The sequence below is a fragment of the Phyllobates terribilis genome, unplaced genomic scaffold (genome assembly GCF_046119375.1).
Source record: "Phyllobates terribilis strain yellow unplaced genomic scaffold, ASM4611937v1 Scaffold_5__5_contigs__length_657084704, whole genome shotgun sequence".
Classification (NCBI taxonomy): Eukaryota; Metazoa; Chordata; class Amphibia; order Anura; family Dendrobatidae; genus Phyllobates; species Phyllobates terribilis.
Window position 1 is genome coordinate 137,939,744 of NW_027362765.1, and position 26,896 is coordinate 137,966,639.

At 48.5% G+C, this 26,896-nt stretch overlaps 1 protein-coding gene across 2 annotated transcripts in view; it reads left to right on the plus strand.

The window, feature by feature from the left end:
* The window catches only part of ADA (adenosine deaminase), a 108,814-nt gene that overhangs the window by 74,542 nt on the left and 7,376 nt on the right, over positions 1–26,896 (plus strand). For both annotated transcript variants that reach the window (XM_073683059.1, XM_073683060.1), the window contains exons 6-9: positions 4,621–4,745; positions 13,453–13,524; positions 13,628–13,729; positions 16,138–16,205. In XM_073683059.1, coding sequence (XP_073539160.1) covers positions 4,621–4,745; positions 13,453–13,524; positions 13,628–13,729; positions 16,138–16,205 — 367 coding nt within the window. The remainder of the gene's footprint in view (positions 1–4,620; positions 4,746–13,452; positions 13,525–13,627; positions 13,730–16,137; positions 16,206–26,896) is intronic.

The window sequence follows — 26,896 nt, forward strand, 5'->3', positions numbered from 1 at the left end:
TGTCTTGTAAATATCTCTTTAACGGGGGTTTTCTAAAGTTGCATCTTCTGGAGCACACCGCTCCCCGGCTTCCCGCTTTGCCAAGGATGGTGTTCTCCTGAAGATTGACAGTTTGCTATGACTGCTCTTCTTGTCCAAACTGTGCTCTCTCCCAGTGTGAAAGCAGAGGTGCCTAGCATGGGAGTAGCACAGGGGACTCAGGCTGGTTGGATCCAGCGATCGGTCCAGTGATCAGTCCAGTAATCAGAGCGTTGCTTGCAAGCAGTGAAGCATAGAGACTGAAAGCTACACACACTCTTTACCGAGGTAACCCTGAAAGTTGCATGCGCTCCTTACCTTGATAACCTGCAAGCTGCATGCGCTCCTTACCTAGGTAACCCTGCAAGCTGCATGCGCTCCTTACCTAGGTAACCTTGCAAGCTGCATGCGCTCCTTACCTAGGTAACCCTGCAAGCTGCATGCGCTTTTTATCTAGGTAACCCTGCAAGCTGCACATGCTTCTTACCTAGGTAACCCTGCAAGCTGCATGCGCTCCTTACCTAGGTAACCCTGCAAGCTGCATGCGCTCCTTACCTAGGTAACCCTGCAAGCTGCACATGCTCCTTACCTAGGTAACCCTGCAAACTGTACACACTCTTTACCTAGATAACCCTGCAGGCTGCGTGCGCTCCTTACCTAGGTAACCCTGCAAGCTGCGTGCGCTTCTTACCTAGGTAACCTTGCAAGCTGCATGCGCTCCTTACCTAGGTAACCCTGCATGCGCTTCTTATCTAGGTATCCCTGCAAGCTGCACATGCTCCTTACCTAGGTAACCCTGCAAACTGCACATGCTCCTTACCTAGGTAACCATGCAAGCTGCACATGCTCCTTACCTAGGTAACCCTGCAAACTGCACATGCTCCTTAGCTAGGTAACCCTGCAAGCTGCATGCGCTCCTTATCTAGGTAACCCTGCAAGCTGCACATGCTTCTTACCTAGGTAACCCTGCAAGCTGCTCGCACTCCTTACCTAGGTAACCCTGCAAGCTGCATGTGCTCCTTACTTAGGTAACCCTGCAAGCTGCAAATACTCCTTACCTAGGTAACCCTGCAAGCTGCTTGCACTCCTTACCTAGGTAACCCTGCAAACTGCATGCGCTCCTTACCTAGGTAACCCTGCGAGCTGCATGCGCTCCTTACCTAGGTAACCCTGCAAACTGCACACACTCTTTACCAAGGTAACCTTGCAAGTTGCATGCGCTCCTTACCTGGATAACCCTGCAAGCTGCATGCACTCCTTACCTAGATAACCCTGCAAGCTGCATGCGCTCCTTACCTAGGTAACCGTGCAAGCTACATGTGCTCCTTACCTAGGTAACCCTGCAAACTGCACATGCTCCTTAGCTAGGTAACCCTGCAAACTGCACATGCTCCTTAGCTAGGTAACCCTGCAAGCTGCATGCGCTCCTTAGCTAGGTAACCCTGCAAGCTGCATGCGCTCCTTACCTAGGTAACCCTGCAAGCTGCATGTGCTCCTTACCTAGGTAACCATGCAAGCAGCATGCGCTCCTTACCTAGGTAACCCTGCAAGCTGCATGCGCTCCTTACCTAGGTAACCCTGCAAGCAGCATATACTCCTTACCTAGGTAACCCTGCAAGCTGCATGCGCTCCTTATCTAGGTAACCCTGCAAGCTGCACATGCTTCTTACCTAGGTAACCCTGCAAGGTGCTCGCACTCCTTACCTAGGTAACCCTGCAAGCTGCATGTGCTCCTTAGCTAGGTAACCCTGCAAGCTGCATGCGCTCCTTATCTAGGTAACCCTGCAAACTGCACATGCTCCTTAGCTAGGTAACCCTGCAAACTGCACATGCTCCTTAGCTAGGTAACCCTGCAAGCTGCATGCGCTCCTTAGCTAGGTAACCCTGCAAGCTGCATGCGCTCCTTACCTAGGTAACCCTGCAAGCTGCATGTGCTCCTTACCTAGGTAACCATGCAAGCAGCATGCGCTCCTTACCTAGGTAACCCTGCAAGCTGCATGCGCTCCTTACCTAGGTAACCCTGCAAGGAGCATATACTCCTTACCTAGGTAACCCTGCAAGCTGCATGCGCTCCTTATCTAGGTAACCCTGCAAGCTGCACATGCTTCTTACCTAGGTAACCCTGCAAGCTGCTCGCACTCCTTACCTAGGTAACCCTGCAAGCTGCATGTGCTCCTTACTTAGGTAACCCTGCAAGCTGCATGTGCTCCTTACTTAGGTAACCCTGCAAGCTGCTTGCACTCCTTACCTAGGTAACCCTGCAAACTGCATGCGCTCCTTACCTAGGTAACCCTGCAAGCTGCTTGCACTCCTTACCTAGGTAACCCTGCAAACTGCATGCGCTCCTTACCTGGGTAACCCTGCAAGCTGCACATGCTTCTTACCTAGGTAACCCTGCAAGCTGCTCGCACTCCTTACCTAGGTAACCCTGCAAGCTGCATGTGCTCCTTACTTAGGTAACCCTGCAAGCTGCAAATACTCCTTACCTAGGTAACCCTGCAAGCTGCTTGCACTCCTTACCTAGGTAACCCTGCAAGCTGCATGCGCTCCTTACCTAGGTAACCCTGCAAGCTGCATGCGCTCCTTACCTAGGTAACCCTGCAAACTGCATGCGCTCCTTACCTAGGTAACCCTGCAAGCTGCATATACTCCTTATCTAGGTAACCCTGCAAGCTGCATGCGCTCCTTATCTAGGTAACCCTGCAAGCTGCACATGCTTCTTACCTAGGTAACCCTGCACACTGCATGCGCTCCTTACCTAGGTAACCCTGCAAGCTGCATATACTCCTTACCTTGGTAACCCTGCAAGCTGCACGCACTCTTTACCTATGTAACTCTGCAAGCAGTAAGGAGTGTGTGTAGCTTGCAGGCTCTATGCTATACTAACTGATAACTTTATTGTAAAGAGCCATGCACCATCACATTATGTGGCCACATTTTCATCCACTACTTGCTTTCATGGAATTGAAGCCTTTATCGTTTACTTCCAGGATTCTCATAATTCTAGAGCATTCAATACACAAAACATATCTCTCGTATAAGTTGCTTCACCTTTTCAGCAAACCAAGAGTAATGCGACTTATGAGTAGGAGGATAAAACAGAGCTAAGATGTCAGTGGTATAGATCCTTTTTAATCCACAAATCCACCCCTCATCTAGTCCCGGAGGCTGACGCTTCACTGATTGATCCGCTCCACCTTGGAATATAGAAGACAAAGTTAAAAAGAAATAATAAGATGATGTCATCAGTTGTTCTGTGTCATCGATGCTCCTTGTCAGCAGCTATTCTTTGCTTAATACCAGTAGTTTCCTAAGAAACAACATCATTGAGTCATTTATATTGTGAAGCCTGAATTCAACAGCATCAGGATCAGTTCTCACAATATACTGGAGAATTTTAATGCTATTTAAGTTGTCGATAAAAGAAAAAAAGGTGCAGGTTGTCAGAGACCCTCCCCACCCAGAATAACACACTCTATGTTAACATCAGTAAGGGGTACTAAGTGCCAAACGTAAGGCTTATCCTTCAATTACTGTGTATGAAAAAAATACCACCCTATTGTCCATAGGGGGCAGTAATAAAGTAGAATGATTTACTGTGACTGATTTTAGAAGCCAAGAGTGCACTCAGAACGGTTCGCTCCCACTACACCTCTTAGTAAATCATACCAAGTGTTTTACCCAGCAGAGGGCAGCAGTGAGCACAGGAGAAAGTTCTACCCATGCTTAAGAGAAATGTTTGTTCCATCCTGAGGCATGATGGGAGTAAAATGTAATATTTATCAAAAGTTCCTACTTATATTAAATGGTAACATTTCAGTGGTGAATGTGTAACATATTTCTATGGTCTCATGCATAAGATGTGCTTCTGTATATTTTGTACTTTTCAACTATAATATCACGTGGTTTACTTTGTGTCAAACTCCTGTACAGGCAAATAGTAGAGGTTATCCTCACTCTCACCACAAGACGTTAATGGCTGACCCTGTGATTGGATGCCCCGTTGCGTAACTTGAAGCTTGCATCTCCAACAGGGCCACTAACTGCCACAGGTCATTAAAGAGTAATAAACTTTTGGGAAATGTTTTATATCTTGTAGGCCCTTTCATTCTGAGTAGATAGGTAGGTGTCCATGTCCCCCACTGATTGCTCAAAATGTAGCAGTGTGCAGCTCAGGAGACAGGAGCGCAGAGCAGAGCATGGATGCAGTGGAATGTCATGGGCTTTCTACTATACCGCACTCCGCTGTGTGTGCATGCTTGGACAAGCTCCGTACTCCTGTCTTCTGTGCTGCACACTACTAGTAGGTCTTTTGAGAGATTGTTGGGTTCTCATGACCCTGATCCCCACCTATCTGCTCAGTAATAAAGGGCTTAAAACATTAACAATTTCCCAAAAGTTTTTGCTTTTTAATAGTATTGGTTGTATCATATGGGCCAAAGGGATCTTTTGTGCCCCTAAGAGCTCTAGGGCCCAGGTGCTACAGTAACACCTGCACCCGCTATAGTTATGCCCCTGGTGACCCAACGTTACATTAAGCCTCAGTGATAGAGGTGGGATGTATACCTATACACTGAATATTTTTTTTCTGATCTCCTTTAGACTGGTCCTTAGAGGTGGTGGAACTCTGCAAGAAGTATCAGAATGACACCGTAGTAGCAATCGATCTGGCTGGTGATGAATCTCTGAATCTCGAGGCGGCTCCAGGGCACAGGAAGGCATATGAGGTGACCTATATACAATGATGTTACTGTGCTAATGTTATACAGCTAGGATATTCTAAAGAGGGGGCACAAGGTGAAGAGTGAACATAGTGGGGTTCTTGTAGATGGCAACCCAAAAAAATAGCCCACCAGTGAAGTCCATAACATGCCCACCACCCCTGGGAAAGAAAATGAAGACCAACACCAGCTAGCACTATGGCTGCTATTCATGAATACAGGGAACTCTCTTTAGAGTGGTGGTCTTAAGCTGACAGCTGTCAGGGCATGCTGGGAGTTGTGTTTTCACAACATCTGGAGGGGTACAGGTTGGAGACTGCTGTTGTGAATGGCATAAATGATTACTGGCGGTGCTGTCTGCTTTAGGAGCGTCAGCTCTGTGGCCGAGGTTTGTGTATATTTCCCTACTTTTCGCTCTTGCAGACATGTTGTGTGTGTGCAGGGGTGGATTAAGAGTAGCAAGGGCCCCGGGCAGTTTAGAAGGCGCGGGCCCCCCCCCCCACACCTGATTTATCACGTGACATGTCACATGATCCCCTGTGATAGATCATGTGATAGTTCACGGGAAATTAATTTGGCACAATATTAATTGTGCTGCCCCATCTGAGAGCAGCACAATATAGGGGCAGATACCCTGATTCCAGCGATGTGTCACTTTTTCAGCTGCTTGTTGTCATTTTGAGAAAATCACCGTTTTATCTGCTGCAGATCTAGCAGCTCTCTGAATGCTGCGCTCTGTATAGCCCCGCCCACACCACTGATTGGCAGCTTTCTGCCCATGCTCAGTGTACACAGAAATCTACTGATCAGTGATGGGGGTGGGGTCCTACAGAACTTACTAGTCAATTACCTTCTGACAAATCAATGATTTTATCAAAACAACACTAAGCAGCCCAGTAAGTGACACATTACTGGAATCAGTGCCTCTAACCCTACATTATGCTGCTCTCAGATTAGGTGGCAAAAACCTGATGACAGATTCCCTTTAAAGGAGCTGTAAACACAAAAAAAGTTTGTATTAAAAAAAATACAAGCCATTTGTGAAATTAACTTTTTTTCATTGTTAATTCACATTAGACTGTATCTTCAACACTTTTGTCAGCAGGTCTTATTACAGACTCTGAATAGGGCAGCTCTCTCCCTCTCCCTCAGCAGAAAGTCACAGCATGGTGAAAAAACGGGATCTTTTATGATTTTCTCATAATAAATAAAAAAGGACATGCAAGTCCTCCAAACTATTTTCCGTTTCTCTATAGGGGAGGTCCTAAATCTTTCTTGTTCTTTAGTTGATCACATGTCAAAAAGGCAAAGCTTTTACTATGAACTCGCCTAAAAAAATATACACTTGGAGAGTAATATCATCATCTGCATGTAAATATTCCTTGACTCTAAGGGCTCTCTCACACTGTCGTATAACACGGCCGAATGCTATGTGATGTTTTATCGGATAGGACTCGGCCCTATGTTATACTATGGGACAGTGCGATTATTGGCATGAGAAAATAATCTCATTCGAAATTCGGACCATGTGCACCCATACAAGTCTACGGGTGCACGTAAAACATTGGACTGCACTCGGATGTCATCCAAGTGCAGTCCGATGAACACTCACAGAGACTATGGAGAAGATGGAGAAATTAAGTTCTCCATCTTCTCCATATCTGTGCTGCGAGAGAATCAGATCACACTCAGTTGAAGCTCTGACAGAGTTTGAGCCGAGTGTCATTAGCATAATTGGCCCTATTCTCTTGCATGAGAGAATATATGGCTTAGTGAGTGGACCCTAAGACTGAATAGTAGTGACGGACAGGCACCTCACAAGCGGGATCCATGTAGCTCTCAGATGTCATGTAGGTAGGGCTTCATTCCATGGGGTAGGGCTTAATTTCAAGGTATATAAAAAAAATGGACTTCAAATAAAAATTAAATGAACACAAAAAGCACTAATTGAATTATTTTTTTCGTATTTATGTTTGCAGCCCCTTTAAAAACCCTTTGAGGACCAAGGCACATATATGTCCCATAGTTTTAAACTGGAAAAAAATTTGATTGAATAAAATTTAAGGTCCTCCAAGGTTTAAGTAGGTCATAAATTCATATGAATACTTGCTCATACAATTGCATATGCCAAAAGATGAAGAAGAACAGAATCAAAAATATGACATTAAGTGGAGCACTTACAGGTATTCAAGGTGAAAGAGACCAGCAAAGGCATCGTCTCGAATGACAGTAAATGAGATAGAATTCAGCAAGCTGAAAATGAAGACAGCAGGTTAGAAGCGAACCAGACTTTATGGTGCTCAGAATTAGTCAAGCAGAATTTATTGACTGCTCTTGCAAAGCACTGAGACTCCCGCGGTGTATAGATGGCGCCATGCGGCCTCCCGCTGTGTATAGATGGCGCCGTGCGGCCTCCCGCTGTGTATAGATGGTGCCGTGCGGCCTCCCGCTGTGTATAGATGGCGCCGTGCGGCCTCCCGCTGTGTATAGATGGCGCACGGCGCTCCCCCCAGAGACAGCACCTGCTGAGTATATGTGTATAGATGGCTACGAGCGGCCTCCTGCTGAGTATAGATGCCGCACGGCGCTCCCCCCAGAGACTGCAGGAGGCCGCACAGCGCCATCTATACTCAGCGGGAGACCGCACGTAGCCATCAATACACAGCAGGAGGCCACACGGCGACATCTATACTCAGCGGGGGGCCGCACATAGCCATCTATACACAGCGGGGGGGCGCACGTAGCCATCTATACACAGCGGGGGGGCGCACGTAGCCGTTTATACACAGCGGGGGGGCGCACGTAGCCATCTATACACAGCGGGGGGCCGCACATAGCCATCTATACACAGCGGGGGGCCGCACGTAGCCATCTACGCACAGCGGGAGGCCGCACGGCTCCCCCCCAGAGACATCAGGAGGCCGCACGGCGCCAACTATACTCAGCAGGAGGCCGCATGCGGTCATACACACACACAAACATATACAGACACACATAAACACATTTGAAAAACAAAAATACATACAAACAGACATCACACAATGACATCTGCCCACACACAAACAGACAGACATCACACACACACACACCTGCCCACACACACACACCTGCCCACACACACACACACACACCTGCCCACACACACATCTGTGTGTGTGTATGTATAGTGTGTGTATAATGTGTGTGTATGTATAGTGTGTGTGTATGTATGTATAGTGTGTGTGTGTATGTATAGTGTGTGTGTATGTATAGTGTGTATAATGTGTGTGTATGTATAGTGTGTGTATGTGTGTGTGTGTGTGTATAATTTGTGTGTGTGTATTTTTTTTTAAGTTAAAAACAAGTAAAATGCATGTGGCATCAATATCAAGACTCCAGATATAAGGGCCTATTCACACAGAATTTTGCAATGCATTCATCTCCTCTTTCCAGGCTTCTATCTAAATCCCTGAAAAATGGCATTCAGATGGGCCTTGACATAGCCATTGATTTGAACAAAGGCAAACCGAGGGTAAAGTCTGAATCTTTAGGCTCCATTTGCTCTGCTTTCAGATGTCTCATTTCAGACAGCACAATCCTGAATTTCAGGGATTCAGTTGTAAGCCTTGTGTAAAGACCTGAATGCAGCGCTGAATGTAGTGTGAATAGGTCCTTACATCCTACACCACCTCAGGGGATTGTTGTTATGGAGTATTGCCCCTGGGTGGCCGCAGTTATGACCACCACCAGGGCTCGCGGTCACCCACCCTAGCTTTGGTATTCTGGGGAGCTGGTATAATGAATATCTGAGAAGAGCCCTAGAGAAGCAAGAACATTGGACAACCAAGAGGTGGTGGCCTCAAGTCAGGTGTAGTGTTCAACAGGGCAAGACTTTCTAACCTGCCCACACACACACACACACACACACACACACACACACACACACACACACCTGCCCACACACACACACACACACACACCTGCCCACCCACACACACACACACCTGCCCGCATACACACACACACACACCTGCCCACACACACACACCTGCCCACACACACACACCTGCCCACACACACACACATATACACACACACACACATATACACACACACACACATATACACACACACACACACCTGCCCACACAGACACCTGCCCACAAACACACACACACCTGCCCACACACACACCTGCCCACACACACACACATATACACACACACCTGCCCACACACACACACACCTGCCCACACAGACACCTGCCCACAAACACACACACACCTGCCCACACACACATCTGCCCACATACACACACACTCACCATCCCCCGGCTCCATTCCTCCTGCCTGCTCTGTCTCTTCTCCGGTGCAGCACTGCAGGCCGGGGCGCACTGCGTGACGTCACAGCTAGGAGACACAGCCGCGCACAGGGCCGTGTCTCCTAGCAGTGACACGGCCGGGCCAGCACAGGGAAGTTAACTGCTGCAGTGCTGGCCCGGCCGATGAAGAAGTAGCGGCGGCCGCTGCTGGGGGAGCGGTCCGGGCCCCCCCTCCAGCCACTGCTACCGCTATGTGCCGCGGCTTCCCGCACATATAATGAGGGCAATCCGGCATTAGACACCCCGCCTGGAGCCGCGGGCCCCCTGCCGGCTCGGGGCCCCGGGCGGTCGCCCGGATTGCCCTCATTATAATCCGCCTATGTGTGTGTGTATGAAGCCAATGGATGGAACAGTAGAGCTCTGTGCTCTCACAGCCCCGCTCCTTGTTCCTCTGCTGCCACTTACCTTGGGTGGCTTCATATTTCTAATCAGTTTGTTTGTAAGAAAAATAGAAAAAAGGCAATGATAGTTACCAGCCAAGGTCTCAAGGAAAATGCACAAACAGGATGCAGCAGACCCCCTTATTAGAAGGACCCAGGTGAAGAATACTGATGACCAACCACCCTCAACCTCTCAATCCATGGAGGGGGTGATTGCTTAGCATTAGAATTGCACACAGATGAAGCTTGCAATAAGGCACAAGTCACACACATGTAGCACAGTGCCTAGCTAACAACCTATTACACGCCCCTACTATTCGGCACGCTATCAGTGCATCATAGAGGTGCAAGCCCCTAATTTACAAGGTCACCATTGATGGGCCTGGCTGCACCCTGTAAAGATAAAAAAGTGCAAAAATATTTATAATAATAGGAGGTATTGACTGTTCTGATTATTTTACTGTAGTGTAGGGACTCGCAAGACAGTGAGGACCCTTTACGCGGGTTGGGAGCTTGCGTATTTTGGCCAAAATATTAACAAATACCTCTTATTATTAAAAGACCATTTTTGACTTTGCACTGTGTGCACCATTTTGATGAAGTTGGTGCGAAAAACATCTGCGAGTACCACAAAATAAAAAAATAAAAATGATGAATTGGGCTATAGGCCATTTTCCCTGTAAGGTGTTGTTCACACAGCTCTGAGCTGTGAATGGGACTTTGGGTGCTCAGTCAGTCTCAACCTTACTAGTTTTGGGCAGGACCCTCCCTTTGTGTGAATGAAGTGCGATTACAGATGCACTGATCTCCACCTACATTAACATGGACTGAGGTGTCTGTGAGGGATGTGACACACTTAGTAAATGTATTCTGTAGACCGTTTACTATAACACGGATGTTACATGCTGGGAAGTCATGCCTATGATGGATGGTGTAGTCACCGAGTCCCTGTCATGCAACTTCCTATTATCTTTGTGTAAAATTCTAAAATCTTCTTGTGATCTGGTCCTGCTCTCAAAGCTGAGGAGATGTTACAATGTTCAGACGTAACCATCCTTACGTTTCCGTGAATTTCCTTAAAGTTTGTTAATTTCTCAAGATGCAAATTTAATATTGCGTCATGCTAGTAAAAACCATAGCCAGGCCGCAACTCACACCACAACCACTTGGTGGCCACTCACAGACACCTATGTAGTGGATATAGAAAGTGTACACACTCTTATTAAAATGCCAGATTTTTGTCATGTAAAAAAATCATACCAAAGAAAATAATTTTAGAACTTTTTTGTAAGTCACCCATAATTACGAGGGCATCTCCTGTGTATAGGTCAGGTTTACCCATGGATTTTCAATTAGATTCATTTTTGGGCTGTGGCTAGGCCATCCCAAAACTTTGATCTTTTGATGATTTAGAGGTTGCTTAGGGTCGTCATCTTGCTGAAAGGTGAAATTTCTCCCCATCTTCAGCCTTAGCAGAGGCCTGAATATTTTGTTGCAAAGCTGATTTGATATTTTGTAACTATTCCTAATTCCCTTCACATTGACTAAAGTCCCAGTTCCAACTGCTGAAAAGCTGCCAAAAGCATAATGCTGCCTCCACCATGCTTTGCTGTGGGTATGGTGTTCTTTTGGTGATGTGCAGTGTTGGTTTTGCAATTCACGCATAATTCCAAAAGTTATGGCCAAAAAGATCAACCTTGGTCTCATCAGACCATAAGATATTTTCCTACATGCTTTTCGCAGACTTGATGTAGGTTTTGGCAAAACATAGCTGGGCTTTTTTGTTTTTCTTTGTAATAAAAGGTTTCCATCTTGCCACACTACTCCACAGGCCAGACTTATGAAGAATACGGGAGATTGTTTTCACACGCAATGCACAACCAGTACTTGACAGAAATTCATCTAGTTCCTTTAATTTTGCTGTAGGACTCTTGGCAGCCACCCGGACCAGTTTTCTTCTTGTGTTTTCATCATTTTTTAGGGACGTCTAGTTCTAGGTAATGTCACTGTTGTGCCAAATTGAAGCCAGTTTTTGATTACTGTCTTCATAGTGTTATCTAATGCTTTGGATATTTTTTGTACCCTTCTTCTGATTGGTAACTTTCAACATTGAGATCCCTTTGCTGTGTTGTAAGCTGTTTACAGACCATGGCTTTTGTTGTAATATCAATTAAGAAAATGTCAGGAAAATCCTACTAGAACAACCAAACTTTATATGGGGTTAATCAGAATCATTGTAAATGATAGCAGCTGTGCACTGACAACAATTATGTAACCTGAGCTTATATGTGATTGGCTAATTCTGAACACAACCACATCCCCAATTATAAGAGGCTGTTCACATCTATACAACCACATTATTTTAGTTGTGTTATTTTTATTTTCCCTCTCAAGATGATCTCAGTTTGTTTCTCAATGGATTTGTATGTAGACTTTTTATATCCACTGTAGCATAAGCATCTCCCATTTGTATCGCAAATTCATGTTTTTTGACAAATTATAATTTCATGCTGCTTATATCTGAATGTTTAGCCAAGAAGAAACATAAGGAAGGGCATATCTGTATGGGGGGGTAGCTGTGGAGGTTTCCTGGGACAATATTTGCATGAGATCCCCGGAGCCTTTTCTCTGGTTGGAACTGTTTGCACTGTATGCAATGAGCCAACCGCAAACTAAAACAGCTGTTGGCCTCCTATGTGGTTCCATAATGGAGCAGCCCAATTATATGGGGACTCTGTACTCTAACTGGTGTCTCTCCAGCTGTTATGAAACTACAAGTCCCAGCATATCCTGGCAAACCAGACTTCCAAAATAGAGATAACATGGGCTGGTGCTGCATTGACATTGCCCACAATGCAGCTGCTATGGACATATGTGTGTATGTAAAACTGCTCTGCAGCTGTGTGCGCAGAACAACTTTACATTGGGCCGTTAGACTGTCCGGACGTTTTCCCATCATCCATTTGCTACAGTATTTCTCATTTTGAATGTCTCTGATTAAGGGGTGTTTATTTAATCATCAGAACTTGAGTGCCACCTAGTGGCACATTGTATGGTTACAGTGTGAATGTTTATATCCAATATCACTCTATGGGTTGTGTCTATTTATACCTATATCCATTATATTTACATGGTTCTATCATGTTTGCCATATGGGTTTTGTCTTAGTGACAAATTTTGGTTGGAGGAACGGATTCTGATGCAATTGGCCATGTTTTTAAATATTTTAAATATTATTTGCCTTGCCCAGTTTTTTGTGTTTGCTTTATAATAAAGATTTAGATAGTTAAAACTAAGGAAGTGTAAATGATATATACACTCCTCAAGATGTGGCTCGTGCTACTGTGAGCAGCCTGCGTGGCCTAAACGTGCCACCATGGCCTGCGGCGTCTCTGAACTTGTCTCCCATTGAGCACATCTGGGGCGTTCGTCGGCAATTACAAATTTCAATGCACTTTGGAGTTTGTTTTTCTGAGTATATGGATTGTGCCTGGCATTGTAGGATTCACGTGGATGGAGCTGAGCTGCAGTTCCAGGCACAGCCTATGGACAAGAGCGGCGCTGTTTCTGATAAGCAGCCGCTATTTTCCCTTCCTCCTTTTGTATATTCCTTCTTAAGTTGCTACTGTACTGAGATGTTATCACTGTGTCATGGTGCCAACCATTGCAGTAATCGTGTCACCATCTGAAGACTGTGTATATCTGCTGACGGCACAAATTCCTGTATTTTATAGAATGGCAGTAAATTCCACATTCACAGCAGATAAGTTCAGGTATTTTACAGTCGGCGTAATGAGCTGATGATATAATAGCGGTATAATGATCTAATACATAGAGAATTGTAAATGGTCCAAAGGTTGTCATAGGCCTAGTGGGGGAATCACCATATTGTGCCCAAATACAATGAAATAACATGTATTTCTGGGTCATATATATGTTGAAAAATGTCCCTTTTCCTTTTCCTCGGCTGCAGGAAGCTGTAAGATGCGGAATTCACAGGACGGTCCATGCCGGAGAAGTCGGGCCCCCAAGTGTTGTCAAGGAGGTAAGGAATTATAGGAAAGTGGGGCCCCAGGGCAAGGTGCGGTTGGACGGGACACATTGGAGCTGTTCTTGCTGTGGGGTCACTGTGATATACTGTATTCCAGGCTGTGGAGGTGCTAAAAGCAGAAAGGATTGGCCATGGATACCACACCATAGAAGACCCGCACTTATACAAGGAGCTCCTGAATAAGAAGATGCATTTTGAGGTGTGGACTGCACTAAATATCACCAGTACATAATAATAGAATATACCATATATTCATTGACATATCAGAGATAAGCGGCATTATTAGGCGCTGCTCACCTCTTCCTGCAGGAGCAGTCTGTCACAGAAGTTCCTTCTCCTCCGCCTGTCACCGACTCACTGACAGGTAGTGCTCACTCCTAGAAGAAGTTCTTTAGCAGTTGGGTTGTGTATTATACTTGTTTGGGACCTAGCTGCTGCAGAACCTCACAATACGCAGCTCAGCTGCTGCAGAACCTCACAATACGCAGCTCAGCTGCTGCAGAACCTTACAATACGCAGCTCAACTGCTGCAGAACCTTTTGGAAAGGATGAGGTCCCTATAATAAACACTGACACTGCTAAAGAGCCTCACGTCAATGAGTGGTGGGTACCGGGGAAGTGACCCGAGAGACCGGGAAGAGATAAGCGGTACCTGTAGTATGGCACTGCTCATCTCTGCGCAACCATCAGGTTGTACTTACAGACACGCCCTTAGGAGATGTGCACTGACGTGTATGTAGTAATATTGCATTACATTCCCTTTATTTTTTTGAGCAGTATGTATGTGTATATATATATATATATATATATATATATATATACTGCTCAAAAAAAATAAAGGGAACACTTAAACAACAGAATATAACTCCAAGTAAATCAAACTTCTGTGAAATCAACTGTCTACTTAGGAAGCAACACTGATTGACAATCAATTTCACAAGCTGTTGTGCAAATGGAATAGACAATAGATGGAAATTATTGGCAATTATCACTACACACTCAATAAAGGAGTGTTTCTGCAGGTGGCGACCACAGACCACATCTCAGTACCAATGCTTTCTGGCTTATGTTTTGGTCACTTTTGAATGTTGGTTGTGCTTTCACACTCGTGGTAGCATGAGACGGACTCTACAACCCACAGAAGTTGCTCAGGTAGTGCAGCTCATCCAGGATGGCACATCAATGCGAGCTGTGGCAAGAAGGTTTGCTGTGTCTGTCAGCGTAGTGTCCAGAGGCTGGAAGCGCTAACAGGAGACAGGCCAGTACACCAGGAGACGTGGAGGGGGCGTAGGAGGGCAACAACCCAGCAGCAGGACCGCTACCTCCGCCTTTGTGCAAGGAGGAACAGGAGGAGCACTGCCAAAGCCCTGCAAATTGACCTCCAGCAGGCCACAAATGTGCATATGTCTGCACAAACGGTTAGAAACCGACTCCATGAGGGTGGTATGAGGGCCCAACGTCCACAGATGGGGGTTGTGCTCACAGCCCATCACCGTGCAGGACGCTTGGCATTTGCCACAGAACACGAGGATTGGCAAAGTCGCCACTGGCGCCCTGGGCTCTTCACAGATGAAAGCAGGTTCACACTGAGCACATGTGACAGACGTGACAGAGTCTGGAGACGCCGTGGAGAGCGATCTGCTGTCTGCAACATCCTTCAGCATGACCGGTTTGGCAGTGGGTCAGTAGTGGTGTGGGGTGGCATTTCTTTGGAGGGCCGCACAGCCCTCCATGTGCTCGCCAGAGGTAGCCTGACTGCCATTAGGTACCGAGATGAGATCCTCAGACCCCTTGTGAGACCATATGCTGGTGCGGTTGGCCCTGGGTTCCTCCTAATGAAGGACAATGCCAGACCTCATGTGGCTGGAGTGTGTCAGCAGTTCCTGCAAGATGAAGGCAATGAAGCTATGGACTGGCCCGCCCGTTCCCCAGACCTGAATCCGATTGAGCACATCTGGGACATCATGTCTTGCTCCATCCACCATCACGTTGCACCACAGACTGTCCAGGAGTTTACGGATGCTTTAGTCCAGGTCTGGGAGGAGATACCACAGGAGACCATCCGCAACCTCATCAGGAGCATGCCCAGGCGTTGTAGGGAGGTCATACAGGCACGTGGAGGCCACACACAATACTGAGCCTCATTTTGACTTGTTTTAAGGACATTACATCAAAGTTGGATCAGCCTGTAGTGTGTTTTTCCACTTTAATTTTGGGGGTGACTCCAAATCCAGGCCTCCATTGGTTAATAAATTTGATTTCCATTGATGATTTTTGTGTGATTTTGTTGTCAGCACATTCAACTTTGTACAGAACAAAGTATTCAATGAAAATATTTCATTCATTCAGAACTAGGATGTGTTATTTGAGTGTTCCCTTTATTTTTTTGAGCAGTGTATATATATATATATATATATATATATATATATATATATATATATATATATATATATATATAGCTAGTGCAGCATACCCTACAGTAGTGACATCTTGTGCAGTAATAGCATTATAATACTGCAGTAATATTATATTGCCCTGTGATCCTCTCCACGTGTCTCTCTAGAACCTTCTTGGCTCGTCCATTTACCTTGTGTTTCTGCTTTATAGACTTGTCCGTGGTCCAGTTACCTCACCGGCGCCTGTGATCCGGACTTTACCAAACATCCTGTGAAACAGTAAGTGATATACGCTCATGGCCAGCGACTGTTTAAATGTACCCCACAATATGGCTGCACTCACGTGTCTGTCTGATGCCACATCTGCTGGTGTATAGGCACAGATGGCAAGGCGGCGCTATGTAGCAGCTGTCAGAAGTGTCACCTGCAGAACTAGTGAGTTTGCACTGTACACACACAGCTCTACAGACCATGGTACCAGACATACATATTCCCATATTCCTCCACTATGTATGTCCGGTACAATGGTCTGTAGAGCTGTGTGTACAGTGCAATCCTGCCCCATGCCTAAATAACATCAGCATGGACCACACATCACAGTAACAATCTACTATGGTTACAACTTTGGGGCAAGGTGGGCTACATCACTGTGTATTATGCATAGACTAGTGGTGTTCACTACACAGTTGACATTGTAAAGGGGCTCTCCGCTTTCGGGGACAATTTTTTTTTCTTACTTAAATGCATGTATTTGGGGCTAAAAATCAATTGGGTTCCATTATAAATGTTGCACGGTTTGGATTTTCCAGGGTCTTTGTGTCTCTGCACATTTAATTTTGATGTGGTCTATGGTCATAAATTAGCTGAGAGCAGCTGAAAAAAGATAGATAGACATTGGCCCATCAGAAGGAGCTCACTAACAGATTCTCAATTAACTCATTCTGCAGCCAGCAATAATAATCACCAACCTTGTCCATGGCTGTGTTTGTTAGCTGCAATTCCAGACACAGCCCTTGTACAGGAGTGGCGCTGTTTCATAAGGAAATGAATTGAACACAGATGGAATAGAAAGCAAATGGTAGATGTGTCCTAATAAAACCAAACATGATTTTTTTGCCCCAAATAGCAATGATTAAGTACAAAAACACAGCAAAAAAAAACCCCACAGGTATCAGGTTTTGCTGTGTTTTTTATGTGATTTTCCCAAGTTTAAACCATAATGTCTTGGTCTCCTCACCGGAGAATGGCAGTTAGGATTAGTACAGTTTAAGTAAACCTTGACCAACCAATTACAAAGACTGCGCACTAAAATCACAGCATGGAATAAGTTACATTTATCGGTGGTGAGTAGAGTGAACCTCCTCAAAATGATTGTGATGCCGCAACTGTTATATGTGCTGCATAATTCCCCCATCTGGATCCCAATGAGCAGGTTCCGCAGGATAAAATTACTATTTGGAGAATTAGTGTGGGGTAAGAAGAGTCCCAGACTTAACCCCTTCGCGACCTTGGGATTTTCCGTTTTTGCATTTTCGTTTTTTGCTCCCCTTGTTCCCAGAGCCATAGCGTTTTTATTTTTTGGTCAATATGGCCATGTGAGGGCTTATTTTTTGCAGGACGAGTTGTACTTTTAAACACCATTACTAGTTTTACCATATCATGTACTGGAAAACGGGAAAAAAATTCCAAGTGCGGTGAAATTTAAAAAAAAGTGCAATACCACAGATGTTTTTTTATTTTTTTTTACCACGTTCAATGAATGCTATAACTGACCTGCCATTATTATTGTCCAGGTCATTACGAGTTTGTAGACACCAAACATGTATAAGTTCTTTTTTATTTAAGTGGTGAAAAAAATCCAAAGTTTGCTATAAATTTTTTTTTTTTAAAAAATGGCGCCATTTTCCGAGACCCGTAGCGTCTCCATTTTTCGGGATCTGGGGCCGGGTGAGGGCTTATTTTCTGCGCGCCGAGCTGACGTTTTTATTAATATCATTTTGGGGTAAATCCGATGTTTTGATCGCCCGTTATTGCATTTTATTGCAATGTTGCAGCAACCAAAAAAAACGTAATGCTGGCGTTTAGAATTGTTTTCTCATTATGTCGTTTATCGATCGGATTAATTTTTTTTTTATATTGATAGATCGGGCGATTCTGAATGCAGCGATACCAAAAATGTGTTTATTTTTTATTGTTTTATTTTGAATGGGGCAAAAGGGGGGTGATTTAAACTTTTATATTTTTTTTATATTATTAAAAACATTTTTTTTTTACTTTTTGCTTGCTTCTATAGTCTCCATAGGAGACTAGAAACAGCAACTGTCCGATCGCCTCTGCTACATATAGGTGATCAGCAGACCACCTGTATGTAGCAGAAATACTCCTGTACTATGAGCGCCGACCACTAGGTGGCGCTCATAGTAATCTTTAGATGACAACCACTGGTGTCTGCTGCAGACCCAGGGTTGTCATGACCACCCATCGGTGACCCGCGATCACGTGACGGGGTCACCAATGGGCGGGGCTAATGCCGTGTGGCACCCCAGGGGTCTGGTTTCCACAGTAATAGCAGTATTACGTCTGTGAGCAGGTGGGAGGTCTCCTGGGCAGGAATCCTAAGCATGCCACACCTCCTGCCCAGTCCTGGGAGGGGAAGAACTTCCCCTATATAAACTGGGGCTGAAGCAGGGTTAGGGAGAGGAGTTCCAGACAGAGACGGAGTCTGGTCTGGACACGCAGAAACAGGGACAGATAGACATCAGGAGCTCTGTAGGAGCCAAGGAGAAGCGCCAGGGGCTGGAGCTGTGCAGAGCTCGCCCTGGGAGAAGGTACAAAAACCGGACACAGGAGTCCGAGGCTGTGGGGACTAAGATATACCCAGCAGCAGAATCCATCCGGCAGGGGTTTCCAGGTCCTCTGGCCATAAAAGCCCGGAGGCTCAGTCACAACGAAGGGACCAGCACCGCCATCCCGGAGCGGAGGCTAACAGGAGGCCCCAGGTCACCAGCCATACGGGTGAGCACCACACGGTATACCCAGGGACGTGGGCTACTTGTAACCGCCGAAAGCAGGGTAGCCAGGAAGGGTACAGACTAACGGGAAGGCCTACAACTCCACCTGGCCAGGGGAACTCCGGCTTACTCGCAGACTAACCAGGCCCCAACTACTAGCCAGTACTCCCGGGGGAATTTGCCTTGTACCATCAGTAAAGGCCCTGAACTGTACCCTCGCGTTTCCGTGCTTCCTTGTCGCACCGTTAGTGCTGGGACATCCACACCATCACTCCCAACATCATCCACATCCGCTGCCCTGAGGCCATACCTCTCCCGTTGGGGGTTATATCAACATTGCTGCACACCTATACCACCGGCCTCAGCGGTCTGCCCTGCAGCGGCGGTTTCATAACCGCATTCAACGGGTGGCGTAGTCGGACACTAATACCATCATACCAATAACCGCCACTTAGTTTGACCACCCTGGGCGCGGACCGGGTCACCGCCACACGAAGACTACTACCCCCATCGGATCCGGCTCCGGGTATCCCCCACGCGCACGCGTGCCGCACTACAGCACTGGCCCAGGGGGTGAGTCAATTTTGGCGTAGTCGGCAGGATTACGTGCCCGCAACCACCGGGTACTGCGTGCCTGAAAAAAAGAGACTTTTATACTTACCTGTGGTGAAGTTTCCCGCCGTCCGGAGTCGTTTCCCGCCATCTGGAGCCGATTCCCGCCATCCGACGCCATCTTCTGCCTTCTTCCCGCCATCCGTGGAGTTTTCCCGCCATTGGACGCCATCTTGAGGGCGCCGCGCGGGAAGAAGAGGGGCGTGGACTCCGAAAGCCCGCGAGAACTGAAGCCCCGCCTCACGTCCGGACGTTGCGTAAGGTCCTGGAAGGAGCCCAGCAGACGCCGACGTCACAGGAGCGCGACGGAAGGTCCTCAACCCTGACGATCCACTGCGGAGCCGCGGCCTACGGAAGAGGATCATCGCAAGGTAGGCCACGGTCCACTAGTGGGGAGGAGGATGTCGGATACGGAGGAGAGCTTCACCGCCACAGCCGCCGCCAGCGCCACCGCTGCTGCGGTCATGCCTTTCACCATGCCCTATATCCCGGGGGCAGCCTGGCTACCCCAGTACTCAGGGGAGTCACATACCCTAAATGACTTCAGAGAAAGGCTGGATAGCCTCTTCCAGGTGTATCCCCTCACGGAGGCGCAAAAAGTGAGCATCCTGGTGGCCCAATTAAACGGGGCAGCCCAAAGGGAGGTAAAGTCCTGGCCACCTGGGAGGAAGAGGACTGTCAGAGACATACTAACCCGGCTGAAAGACACATTTGACACCCGCACCTCAGCCGAAATAAAACTAAGATTTTATGGGTGCAAACAACGGGCACATGAGAGTATAAGAGACTATGCTCTAAACCTACAAGAGGCCCTGAGAGCCATTAAGCAGGCAGACCCTGACAGCGTGGGAAATGAAGATAAGCTGTTGACTGAACAATTCATTGAGGGTCTACTGTGCAATGCCCACCGAACCCAGTTGCGGGCAATGGCCTTACAGGACACTGACCTGGACTTTGCACAGTTCAAGGACAGAGCCATCCGGGTGCTCCGAGAACCGGCACCAGGTGGCGCTGTAACCCACAGGCGCCCTGCTATCACTTATCACCAGGAGACGGCGCCCTTGTCTGCAGGGCCTGTGGGAGCTGATGCGCAGGCTTTAAACAGTGACCCGGCTACAGACCTGCACCATCAGGTCCAAGAGCTAACTAAAAGCGTTGCCGCGCTAACCCGAACTGTGCAGTCTTTACAGGTTTCTACTGCAGGGAAGATCGAGCTGGCATCTGGACCGGAGGACATCCCGTGGCGCCGACCAAGGAGGACCCCACCGGCCAGAGGAAGACCCAGCGATCGATACAACGAGGACGGACGACCTATTTGCCGCCGCTGCAATCAACCCGGACATGTGGCAAGGTACTGTCATTTAAACGGGCACAACCTGGGGTAGAGGGCCAACCCCCAGGCATAAGACCATCAGGCCCATCAAACAGGCATGATAAATACGTAGGGGGACGTCCAATCTTGCCTGTGGTACTGGATGGCATTCCTATGAGTGCCCTACTAGACACTGGGTCACAGGTCACCACCATCCCGTACGCGCTCTTCAAGCAGTACTGGAATGATTCGGACATAACCCGCTACCCAGACGACGACCTGAGTATCATCGCCAGCAATGGTCAGCCCGTGCCGCAGGTGGGATTCAAGGAGGTGACCATTAAAATCGGTAAAGTCGAACTGGCGGCACAAGGACTGATTATAGTGGACATAGACCGTCATGAGAGTCACCCTAGAATCACCCTGGGAACCAATGTAATTGAAAATTGTCTTGCAGAGGTGATTCTCATTTTACAGCAGGTTGCCAAGAACGCCAGTTCCGGCCAGCAGCGTGTGCTCCAAAAAGAGATCCGGGCACTGATGAAGCGGCAACAGGTGGAACTATCTGGTGGTGAGATAGGTAGCGTGAGAATGTGTGACCCGTTCCCTATTGCCATGTCCCCAAAAAGTGAGATGATGATTTGGTGCCGGGCAGCTATTGGTCTAAGAGGTAGAGACTACCAAGCAATGGTAGAACCCGTCTACTCAGACAGTAGGCCCACCATTTTGACAGCACGGGGGGTGGTCGATGTACGCCATGGGAGGGTGCCTGTTCGCATCATAAATATCGGTGAGAGAGAAGTACATCTGCCCCGGTATGCCACGCTAGCTAAATTGTTCACCATAAACCAGAATTCTGTATAGGCCGTGGAACCCTTGCCTCCATCTCAACCAGAGGAAGGTAACGGCTCTAAGAAACCAGTGGGGACTGGTGTCAGCAACTACATCTGGGTACCGACTCCACTCCCTCACACCAGAAACAAGGAGTCTATCGGGTGGTTCAAGAGTACGAGAGAGTGTTTAGTAAACACCCGTTAGACTTCGGGCGAGTAAAGGGGGTAGAACACCACATCCCCACGGGAGACCATCCTCCCATAAAGGAAAGATACCGACCCGTACCCCCTGCACACTACCAACACGCCAAGGGGATGCTTAGAGACATGAAGGAGGCCGGGGTAATCAGGGACAGCTGTAGCCCCTGGGCAGCTCCACTAGTCTTAGTGAAAAAGAAGGACAACACTATGAGAATGTGTGTAGACTACAGGAAGGTCAACCGTATCACACACAAAGATGCGTACCCGTTACCAAGGATAGAAGAGTCCTTAGCTGCATTAAAATCTGCTAACTTCTTCTCTACTTTGGATCTCACTAGCGGGTACTGGCAGGTTCCTGTAGCAGAGGCAGACCGGGAGAAGACCGCATTCACCACCCCGATGGGTCTCAGCGAATTTAACTGTATGCCGTTCGGGCTCTGCAACGCACCAGGAACCTTCCAACGGTTGATGGAATGCTGTCTGGGACACCGGAACTTCGAGACGGTCCTGTTATACCTGGACGATGTCATCGTCTATTCCAAGACCTACGAGGATCACCTGAAACATCTGGCGGAAGTGTTTGAAGCTCTGGCAAACTACGGCCTAAAGGTGAAACCCTCCAAGTGTCACCTCCTGAAACCAAAGGTGCAATACCTGGGACACGTGGTGAGTGCTGACGGAGTGGCTCCCGACCCTGATAAGATCACCGTAATTAAGGACTGGCCAAGACCCTCCAGCATAAAGGAAGTGCGGCAGTTCCTCGGGTTGGTAGGCTACTACCGAAGATTCATTCCCGGTTTCACCAAAATGGCAGCCCCTATGCAGGACCTCCTGATAGGTCAATCTCGGAAAGCCAAAAACCAGAAGCCGCCCTTCAGGTGGGAAAAGCTGGAAGAGGAGTCCTTCTGCCAGCTGAAGATGGCCCTCACGGGGGATGAAATCCTGGCATATCCAGACTACAGCCAGCCCTTTATCCTCCACACGGACGCAAGCAACATCGGGCTAGGAGCCGTACTGTCCCAGATCCAGCAGGGGAAAGAACGGGTAATCGCTTACGCCAGCCGAAAGCTACGGCCCACGGAGAGGAACCCTGAGAATTATAGCTCATTTAAGCTGGAGTTCCTGGCAGTAGTGTGGGCAGTGACCGAACGTTTCAAGCATTACCTTGCCTCCTCCAAATTCACTGTGTACACGGATAACAACCCGTTGACACACCTGGACACTGCAAGGCTCGGTGCCCTGGAACAGAGATGGATGGCCCGCCTGTCCAACTTTGAATTCACCATCAAATACCGGGCAGGACGCTCAAATGCCAACACGGATGCCCTGTCTAGAATGCCGAACTTACCGGATGTAGGGGAAGATCCAGAAGATCTGGAAGAAGTTGAGCTCCCTGCGTTCCACCGTCATGGGATTACCCTGTATTCCAACCGTGTGAAGGACAGGCGCTCCGCGACGTTCAATCCCTTGCCCCACTACAACTGGGCGGAGACGCAAGACAGTGATCCTGCAGTCCGCCTGGTGAAGGAAATGCTGACCCAAGCCGATGCCAGTCTGGACCCAGACGCCCCAGAGGAGACTAAGCAACTGTGGAAGGAGAAAAGTAGGCTGTTCCTCTACAGGGAGAAGTTGTGCCGGAGAATGGTTAACTCTCGAACGCATGAGTTGACCTGGCAGGTAGTGGTCCCCAGACGAGACGCGGCTATGATTCTGGAGGCGTACCACAACGGAGCAGGACATTTCGGGTGGAAGAAGCTGGAGTTCTTATTGCGTGAACGGTTCTACTGGGTAGGCATGAGAGGAGCCATCGAGAGGTGGTGCAGAGACTGTGGACCGTGCCACCTAAGAAGGAAGGACCGTGCCAGCCAGAAGACTCCCTTGCAGCCCATCATCACCCGACAGCCACTGGAACTGGTAGCCCTGGACCATGTGAAACTGGCTCCAAGCAGATCTGGGTATGTCTATGCCCTCACAATCGTAGATCATTACTCCCGGTTCCTGGTGGTGGTCCCGGTCAAGGACTTAACGGCTCAAACAGCAGCTAGAGCCTTCCAGCAGCACTTCTGCCGTCCACACGGGTACCCGGACCAAGTGCTGACAGACCAAGGGCCAGCCTTCGAAGCGGAAGTCTTCCAGGAGTTCTGCAACCTGTATGGCTGCACGAAGATAAGAACAACGCCCTATCACCCACAAACTAATGGACTCTGCGAGAAGATGAACCAGGTGGTGATAGACCTCCTGAAAACATTGCCCCTGGAAGAACGCAGTATGTGGCCTGAGAAGCTGCCTGATCTGGTGGACCTATGCAACCACATCCCTGTAGGTTCTACCAACTGTACCCCGGCTTACCTAATGAGAGCGAGACCTGGTAAGCTGCCTATCGACCTGGATATGGGAGTCCTGACGCCCGAGGACACCTCGCCAGAGGCAGACTGGGATACAGGGCGGCGGCAGCAGTATCGGAAAGTGCAGGAGAGCGTGGAGCGAAGTCTGTCTCAAGCTAGAGAAAGGCAAGAGAGGGCTTATAATCAGTATGCTCCCGCTGTTCCCCTGGTACCTGGAGAGCAGGTCTTGAAGAGGAAAAGACGGCTCCACAAGTTGGACGACCAGTGGGAGAAGGACCCGTACACCGTACTGCCATCAAGCCATGAGAGCCCAAAGATTTGCGTGATCAGTAAGGATGGAGGAGAAACCACAGCCGTTGTCTCCAGAGACCACCTGAAGAAGTGTCCCGAGCAGCTGCAAAGCCCTGAAGAAGAAGATCAAGAAAACCCTCGACCCGCAGAGGAAAGGGAAGAAATGATCAGGACTGTACTCGGAGACTTCCCCCGGTCTTGGACACAAGTAAACGGTGCTGTCATGGTACCCGTCCTCACCTTTCTCCAGCCAGTCCCGCAAGTGCCTACAGAGGAACCAGTAGAGCTGGAAGAGCAGCCGGCCCAAGAGGCAGAAGAGTCCACACCAGCAGTACAGGAGGATCAACCCTCTGCTAGTAGTGAGCCTGCCGTGCCCCTAGTGAGCCAAAGAGTGCGCAGAAAGCTGCCCAGCCTGCCCATAACACCTCCTACACCCTGTAGTGCAGGACCAGTTAGTGAGCTCCGTAGGTCCACTAGGGTTACCAGAGGCCAGATGCCCGTACGTTGGAGAATCTAAGTTGGCTAGTTGCTTTAACTATTTTATGGTTACCTGTTTTGTTGTAGCCGTTGCTAATTATGTTTTTCAGTTGCAGATTTCTTTATATGGACTGACAGGTTATGGACAGTGAGTAACCGGAACTCTGTTGTAAATATGTTTGGAGCGTAACCCAGGAATGGACTACAGACTGTTAAAGACTCGGGGCAGGACAGACCCCTACCTGGTTACGGCTCCCTGTTCTTTGGTGAAATGGACACCCTTATTGCTTCCCGGTTACGGACACGCCGTGACCATCTCATGTATTTAATTGTTATTGTTTATACCGTGTTATGTTTAGTCCGGGAGTACTAAATTTCACTAGGGGGGAATGTGGCACCCCAGGGGTCTGGTTTCCACAGTAATAGCAGTATTACGTCTGTGAGCAGGTGGGAGGTCTCCTGGGCAGGAATCCTAAGCATGCCACACCTCCTGCCCAGTCCTGGGAGGGGAAGAACTTCCCCTATATAAACTGGGGCTGAAGCAGGGTTAGAGAGAGGAGTTCCAGACAGAGACGGAGTCTGGTCTGGACACGCAGAAACAGGGACAGATAGACCTCAGGAGCTCTGTAGGAGCCAAGGAGAAGCGCCAGGGGCTGGAGCTGTGCAGAGCTCGCCCTGGGAGAAGGTACAAAAACCGGACACAGGAGTCCGAGGCTGTGGGGACTAAGATATACCCAGCAGCAGAATCCATCCGGCAGGGGATTCCAGGTCCTCTGGCCATAAAAGCCCGGAGGCTCAGTCACAACGAAGGGACCAGCACCGCCATCCCGGAGTGGAGGCTAACAGGAGGCCCCAGGTCACCAGCCATACGGGTGAGCACCACACGGTATACCCAGGGACGTGGGCTACTTGTAACCGCCGAAAGCAGGGTAGCCAGGAAGGGTACAGACTAACGGGAAGGCCTACAACTCCACCTGGCCAGGGGAACTCCGGCTTACTCGCAGACTAACCAGGCCCCAACTACTAGCCAGTACTCCCGGGGGAATTTGCCTTGTACCATCAGTAAAGGCCCTGAACTGTACCCTCGCGTTTCCGTGCTTCCTTGTCGCACCGTTAGTGCTGGGACATCCACACCATCACTCCCAACATCATCCACATCCGCTGCCCTGAGGCCATACCTCTCCCGTTGGGGGTTATATCAACATTGCTGCACACCTATACCACCGGCCTCAGCGGTCTGCCCTGCAGCGGCGGTTTCATAACCGCATTCAACGGGTGGCGTAGTCGGACACTAATACCATCATACCAATAACCGCCACTTAGTTTGACCACCCTGGGCGCGGACCGGGTCACCGCCACACGAAGACTACTACCCCCATCGGATCCGGCTCCGGGTATCCCCCACGCGCACGCGCGCCGCACTACAGCACTGGCCCAGGGGGTGAGTCAGCCGCGCTTCTGGCGCGGCGATATTAAATGCCGCTGTCAGAGATTGACAGCGGCATTTAACATGTTAACAGCCGCGGATGGATCGCGATTCCACCCGCAGCTGTTGCGGGCACATGTCAGCTGTAAGAATCAGCTGGCATGTGCCCGGTTCAGTGCGGGCTCAGTGCTGGAGCCCTCAGTAAACCGGGGGTGCTGGCCTGGGGCATACTAATACGCCCTGGGCCAGTAAGGGGTTAAACAGGAAACACTGCAAAGACCGAAAGAGGAGGGAGGCCTAGCGCTCCCTAATCCCCGGTTATACTTTCTTTCTGCACAAAGCCAACACCTCAAGGGCTGGGAGGTGACTATGGGCAAGGGACAGGTACCTGTCAGTTTGGAGCACTTAATTAAGGTTTTGCCATTAAGTATGGGACTGGAGGCAGGAATCTTCAAGAAATGG